This window comes from Propithecus coquereli, unplaced genomic scaffold (genome assembly GCF_000956105.1).
Source record: "Propithecus coquereli isolate 6110/MARCELLA unplaced genomic scaffold, Pcoq_1.0 Scaffold323, whole genome shotgun sequence".
NCBI lineage: Eukaryota > Metazoa > Chordata > Mammalia > Primates > Indriidae > Propithecus > Propithecus coquereli.
In genome coordinates, this window is record NW_012148875.1 from 1,376,439 (window position 1) to 1,384,011 (window position 7,573).

A 7,573-nucleotide genomic window follows, 5' to 3' on the forward strand; every position below is an offset into this window, starting at 1 on the left:
CCCCATGCCTCTTTATTCCAGTGTTTCTCCATTGAATCTGCTCCAGACCCTGTTTCTGCGGCTCTCTAGTGGCCAGTGTCAACTTCCGCATCTGTAAAACAGCAATAGTACCTGTCTAGCCTCAACCCCACTACGATTGAGGAAAGTGTGAAGTGTCAGAGCGGTTTATTGATATTAATTTCTATCATTCTGATAGTATTTGTGTCCTTTTCTCCCCACACTTTATAATAAAAGAAATAGAAACGACTTCACGTTCAGAAACACGCCTCTCCAAGCTGCACTCGCTTAGCCCACTCCCCCGGCCCCAAGCTGGCTTTGAGTCTGCGCAGTAGCGACAGCCCAAGCCTTCGCTTCCGCACCTTCAGCGGCTGCGCCATGATGACGTAAATCTCCTGCGCGGCGCAGCGAGCGGGGTACGCGTGAAGAGGTTCAGGTTCCCCTTCCTCCCCAGATTCTGGTGCCCGTGGAGCTCGCCACCCAGCACTATGAAGGAAACGCCACTCTCCAACTGCGAGCGGCGATTCCTGCTCCGCGCCATCGAAGAGAAGAAGGTAAACGGTCTCTGCGGAACTGCGCGCTGCGTGGGCGCTTGGGTCGCACGGTGTGGACTCAGACCTAGCTCGCGCGGGCCCGGGAAGCCCCTGGGGGAACTAACTGCCTGTACGTCTGTACATTCTTCCAACCACTCAGGCGTTATTTTTCTCCGACGGGTTCTTTTCAAGGCTCGAGTCGCCCCAGGAACTATCGGGGCCCTAGTTTCCACTTTCCTATTGGGGTGGGGTGGTTAGGATCCCACTCTCCTCCACCTGCTTAGCCCAAGGCCAGACACAGAGTAGTTGCTCAAGAAATACTTGTTGAAGGAGTAAATGAATGAATGTTGTGCTTACAGCGGCTGGATGGCAGACAAACCTATGATTATAGGAACATCAAGATCTCATTTGGAACAGATTATGGGTGCTGTATTGTGGAACTTGGGAAAACAAGGTAACAGGATGCAAATTAGATACAGATCCAAAAGGAAGAAGTTTGAAAATAACCTGTTGATTTGGTTGTTTACAAAGCAGCTAAAAAGTCTGGGCAGTACTTTGTTTAGCTGCCCAAAAAATAGGTAATTTTTTATGCAAAATGTTTTTGGTATTGTGGTCACACTTTAAATTTTTAATCATAAACGTATTTCGTGATTTTACATGAGTATCGTGTAGTTCTTTCTGACCTCTGTAAATCGTATAGAAAACCAGCAGTGATCACATTGAATTTGTTTGCTGCACTTCTCTTCACATTCTAATGTGAGGAACATAGAGATCTTGAGCATCTTGTCATTAAGTAGGTCCCACTTAACCTCTTTTCCTGAGTGACCTGAGAATTAAGTTGTTTTTTTTTTTTTGAGACAGAGTCTGGCTCTGTTGCCCTGGCTAGAGTGCCGTGGCGTCAGCCTAGCTCACAGCAACCTCAAACTCCTGGGCTCAAGCGATCCTCCTGCCTCAGCCTCCTGAGTAGCTGGGACTACAGACATGCGCCACCATGCCTGGCTAATTTTTTCTATATATGTATTTTTAGTTGTCCAGATCATTTCTTTCTATTTTTAGTAGAGACAGGGTCTCGCTCTTGCTCAGGCTGGTCTCGAACTCCTGACCTTGAGCAATCCGCCCACCTCGGCCTCCCAGAGTGCTAGGATTACAGGCGTGAGCCACCGCGCCCGGCCGAGAATTAGGTTTTTAAAATTCATTGAAAAGTTGTGAGGATTTTTGGTCAGATAATGAACCATACCTTATGAAAACCCTTATGAAATCTCAAGTTTTAGTGCCCTCTTCTTTCAATAAATATTTGTTTTAGGAATAAGTAAAGGTCATTGATTTTTCTAAAAAATCTGTGGAATAGTAAATATTGTAATAAATGAGGTTTTTTTGGTCATCTTTTTAGGTATACCAATATATGTTTTATTTCTATGTATATTCTACTACTATGTTTTATATGTAATTTCTACTTCTTATATTTGCTGAGTATGTTATTACTCAGAGTAAGATCGAAGCTTGTTATCTAAGACTTTTTTGTTAATTGGAAAGGAAATATATTTAGTTAATCACTTTGTACCTTTATCTTTGCAGAGTTCTTGGACAGGTTTCCTGTGAACTTGTGTCTCCAAAACTGAATAGGGCCACAGAAGGTATTCTTTTCTTTAACCTTGAACTCTCTCAGATGGCTGCTCCAGCTTTTGAACCTGGAAGGTATTTAAATCTTTTTCTCAAGCTGCTTTAGCCATAGGAGAACCTAACATCAGTGAGCTATTGTTTCAATGCCTGGTGTTATATTTCATGACATTAGCCCATTCCTATTTTCATAGGCAGTCAGATCTCTTGGTGAAGTTGAATCGACTCTTGGAAAGATGTCTAAGAAATTCGAAGTGTATAGACACTGAATCTCTCTGTGTTGTTGCTGGTGAAAAGGTGGGGAATATGCCCAAAATTCTCAATCTTAGGTTGAATATTGTTGATTCATCGGTTCCTATATCTATGCTTTTGTTCTCAGCGCTTTAGTTAATTCAGTTTTGTACTGGTTCACTTCACTCCAGATGTTTCTGAGTGCCATCCTTGAACTTTGTGCCATTTCTCTCTCTGAAAGAACAAAAGCCATCATCTTAAAAGGGTGAAAATAGCAATGTGGATTTACTTGTGGCTTTTACGTACAATTTCTCATTTATTTTCTCATGTTATTTAAATAACTTGATAGAAGCAGGTAGTTTTCCTTTTTTATGAATGAAAAACTGAAGAGTAGATTAAATCCTTCTTTTGGATAGGTTTATTGATTTATATAGGACCACACAATGAGTCAGTGGTAGGGCTGGCTTTGGAAATCGTAGTCCCAGTAAATTGTGCTGCATGAGGATATTAGAACTTTATTCTTGATTAGGATATTTTGACCAGCTTTTTGACTCCAGAGAAGTCACTTAGCTTTCTACATTCTGTACCTGAATATTTGTATTACTATTTGTATTTATATTACTATAAGGTTATCAAAAGTATTGTCACATAAAATCTACGAGGTATCTGGGAGTGGCGTTACACGCCTATAATCCTAGCACTTTGGGAAGCTGAGGTGGGAGGATCACTTGAGGCCAGGAGTTTGAGACCAGCCCGAGCAACCTAGTGAGACCTTGTCTCTACCAAAAAAAAAAAAAAAGTTAACCAGGCATGGTGGCATGCACCTGTAGTCTCAGCTACTTAGGAGGCTGAGGTGGGAGACTTGCTTGAGCTCAGGAATTTGAACAAGCAGTGAGCTATAATGACGCCACTGCACTATATAGCCTCGGCAACAGAGCAAGACCCTGTCTCAAAAAATAATAAGTAAAATAAAACCTAAGAGGTTGAGATTTTTAAATTAGCAGGGACAATAAAAATATAATTAGATTTGGTGTCAGGAAAATCTTAGCATTAAATGTTAGAGTGGTTCTATTTATTAGAGTATATCTTTTACCGTTATCAAATGACTCACATAGAAAGATGAACTGCTGATATTTCAGATGTTTCTTTGGCTTAAAATTTTTCTGAATATATTTTTTATTGATTAGAAGGAGTAACTGCATGTTTTAACAGCAAGAAAAAATTTGTATAGTGTTACTTCTCCTGATAAATAGCCATTGGTTATGATCATTTAGGATTTATTTTTATTTTAAATTCACTTCCAGGTTTGGCAAATACGTGTGGACCTACATTTATTAAATCATGATGGAAATATTATTGATGCTGCCAGCATTGCTGCAATTGTGGCCTTAAGTCACTTCCGAAGACCTGATGTCTCTGTCCAAGGAGATGAAGTAACACTGGTAAGTCTCATGATGGAGCTGGGATCCTTTCAATGAATGAATGAGTATCCTAAATGTGCAGGCAACTTGTTACTAGTGAAGTTAGGTTGTAGATGACAGTTAGGTAAGTTGTAAAATTTGTTCATAAGGCAAAAACTACATATGGTCAAAATTGCCCTAGAAATCTGTTAAATTTCCTGTATTCTTATGTCTGTCAGTAAGAATACTCCTTAGTCTGGTTTTCTAGAATAAAACTAGATGACTACTTCTTTGGATTGAGCATTAGATGAAGCAGTTGGCTGTGTTTAGGGGCCAAATGTGTAAAAAATACTTGATTTTCGGGACAGTGAGACGCTTACCCTGCAAGGAGCATCCAGTAAAACTGAGAAGAACCAAAGAGTAGATTCACATCTCTTTCCAGGACTTTTGTTCACTAAGCAAATTAGATGACAGAAGTCTATCAGAAATACCTGGAGGGCTTGTTAAACCATATTGCTAAGTTCTACTCCCATAGTAGGATAGGGGTAGGACCAAAGAATTTATACTTCTCACTTTGAGTTCCCAGATAATACTGATGTTGCTGTCCCAGGAGCACATTTGGAAATCATTGACCTACGTTGTTTTTCTCTTTTGATCTGAGTATGTCAGTTTTGATTTATATAAATTACGTGCTAGAATAAGTGCACTGTAGTAAAAGTTTGAGTCCTAAAGTTGTAAAAGAAAACATCAGATGCCCAAATTTTCTAAGCTATAATTCGTAATGTTACTTTTAGGCATTAGACAGGAGCAGACCCTTAAAAACTTAGAGGTAGGGACAAAACTTTATTAACAGTAAAGATTATGTTCTTTTAGAGGAGGACGTTTATATAAGGAAGTAAAAAATAAAGTAGAGAGCAATTAATAGACTTGAAAAGTAATTAATTGAAAAATACTATAGCATTATTGCTGGTAGAAATGTAAAATGGTACAGTCATGTTAAAGTTTGGCAGTTTCTTAAAAAGTTAAGTGTAAACAACATTCTATATTCAGAAAAATAACAATGGAAGAAAAAAGTACTTTTATATGTACATCTTTCAGCATATTTGACCTTGTAATATTAAAATAAATTACAGTGCCTTAAAACCAGGAAAAAAAAATTTTCCAGGGATTCCATGCATGCCCAAGAATTTACAGGAGGAATGAGAATGTATGTTCACTCAGAGACTTGTATACGAATGTTCATAGCAGCATTAATTGTAATAGCCAAAAACTGGAAACAAATGTTCATCAATTGGTGAATAAACAAAATATGATATATACATATAATGGAATACTATTCAGCACTAAAGAGAACTGTGAACTACTGATAGATGCTACAAGGGGGATGAAACATGCTAAGTTGAAAGACACCAGGCACAAAGACTACAAATTGTTTGATATGTTTGTATGGAATTGTCAGAAAGGGCAGATTTAGAGAGATAGAAAGCAGATAGATCAGTGGTTGCTTGGGGCTGGGGTGGGAGTGAGACTTGACTACAAACAGGTTTGAGAAAATTCTGGGGGGTAATGGAAATATTAAAAGAAGTGGATTGTGGTGATGGGTCCATAACTATACATTTACTAAAAATTTAATCATGTGCTTTCAATGGGTGGATTTTATGGGATATGAATCATACTTTAAAGCTTTTTGAAGGTGATGTACAGTGTTGAGGAACGTAAGTGGTAAAGTTTTTGTAAAAGGTTATTTTAGGTATTCACTGAGAATTAAAGGAATTTCATTTTTTATTTTGGTATTTGATGTTCAAGGTGATTTTTTGCAGGTTCATAACTTAATGACTGTAATTATTGAACCTTTTCTTTGGAAACAGTATACACCTGAAGAGCGTGATCCTGTACCATTAAGCATCCACCACATGCCTATTTGTGTCAGTTTTGCCTTTTTCCAGCAAGGGTAAGTCTTGCCTTGTCATGGGCCAAAATCATAAATGCAGCTAGGAATTTTATTACTCTACTCAAATGTGTCCTAGATAAATGAACAAACACCTCTTTAATATTCAAACACCTACTAGTTCTTATCTTTCTTTGTGAGGGCATTAGCTGGCAAAGAGCTTTCTCAATAGAAGTGGCAAAACATTTATACTATAATGAAGATACTTCCCAACATTTTTCTTTTCATAGCATACTTATAAATATATGAATTTACTGTGGCATGGTAGTATCTTATCTTTCCTAAGGATGTACAGATGTTGAGAGTATTGTATGCTCGCCTCTAATTTGGGAAAGTGAGGGTAAGAATTACTGTGGATGAGTGGAAGATAGGGGACTTTGGAGCATGTTAGATGGAGTAGTTCTAGGAGCAGGTTACAAGGTGGGCATGGTTTACAAACTGGGAGGAAAAATCTATTATAATTTCCTTCAGCTATCCAGCAGTTTCTTCACAGCTCACTGCTAAATCCTCCAGTGAAAGAAAACCTGGAGTCTTTGTAATCACATTTTCAAATGAAAAGCTTGAGCCTTAAATTTCTTTAGAAACAAGGGGAGATATAAATATTTTGACAATGTTAAGCATAATGACCAAAGAAAAGCTTTCACCTTTTAGTCATTGTAGTGTAGAGTTTCATTAGAGGGAAATGGACCACAATTGTCCAACAGAAATAAGATGTGAGCCATGTATGTAATTTTTAATTTTCCAGTAGTCATATAAAAAAAAAAAAATGAAAGGAAACCAATCAAATAAATTTGGTAATATAGTATGCTAAACAACATACCCAAGATTACTTTATTTCTTTCTCAAAATAAAAATGCATTTTCTTTTATTTTACATTTTTTAAAATTTCCAAATGTTAAGGGGCACAAGTGTTCTTGTTACACGAATGAATTGAATAATGCTGAAGTCGGGGTTTTAGTGTGCCCATCACCAGAGTAGTATACATTGTACCTGATAGGTATGTTTTCATCCATCATCTTTCCCTCCCTCTCCCTCTCCCCTTCTTAGTTTCTAATAATCTTTATACTACCATATGACCATGTATACTAATCATTTAGCACACACTTATTAGTGAGAACGTGGTATTTTTTTCCACTGCTGGATACTTCACTTAGGATAATGTTCTCTAGTTCCATCCAAGTTGCTGCAACAGGCATTATTTCATTCCTTTTTATGGCTGAGTAGTATTCCACGGTATATATACACCCCATTTTCTTTATCCATTGATCAATTGATGGGCACTTAGGTTGATTCCATATCTTTGCAATTGCGAATTGTGCTGTGATAAACATTCCAGTGTAGCTTCCTTTTTGATATAATGACTCCTTTTCCTTTGGGTAGATACCCAGTAATTGGATTGCTGGATAATATAATAGGTTTACTTTTAGTTATTTGAGGAATTTCCATAGAGGTTGTACTAATTTACAGTCCCAACAACAGGGTATGAACGTCCTCTTTTTGCCACATTTGTGGTGATTCATAATCATCATTCTGATAGGGGTAAGGTGGTATCTCATTGTGGTTTTAACTTGTATTTCCTTGATGATTAGTGATGTAGAGCATTTTTTCATGTGTTTGTTGGCCATTTATCTATCTTCTTTTGAAAAGACTCCCTTTATGTCTTTTTCCCACTTTTTAATGGGGTTATTTGTTTTTTTCTTGCTGATTTGTTCATTTTATAGATTCTAGATATTTGTCCTTTATCGGATGTATAGTTTGTGAATGTTTTTCTCCCATTCTGTATGTTGTCTATTTACTCTGTTTATTACTTCCCTTGCTGTGCAGAAACTTTTTAATTTAATTAAGTG

The 7,573-nt window shown here is 37.6% G+C and overlaps 1 protein-coding gene across 1 annotated transcript in view; it reads left to right on the top strand.

Annotated features, from left to right (window-relative positions):
- The first annotated feature begins 367 nt into the window (after positions 1-367).
- The window catches only part of EXOSC9 (exosome component 9), a 13,701-nt gene continuing 6,495 nt past the window's right edge, over positions 368-7,573 (top strand). Inside the window, exons 1-6 of the mRNA XM_012650413.1 lie at positions 368-551; positions 890-984; positions 2,106-2,225; positions 2,342-2,444; positions 3,683-3,820; positions 5,647-5,729. Of these exons, the coding sequence (XP_012505867.1) occupies positions 486-551; positions 890-984; positions 2,106-2,225; positions 2,342-2,444; positions 3,683-3,820; positions 5,647-5,729 (605 nt within the window). The 5' untranslated portion in view covers positions 368-485. The remainder of the gene's footprint in view (positions 552-889; positions 985-2,105; positions 2,226-2,341; positions 2,445-3,682; positions 3,821-5,646; positions 5,730-7,573) is intronic.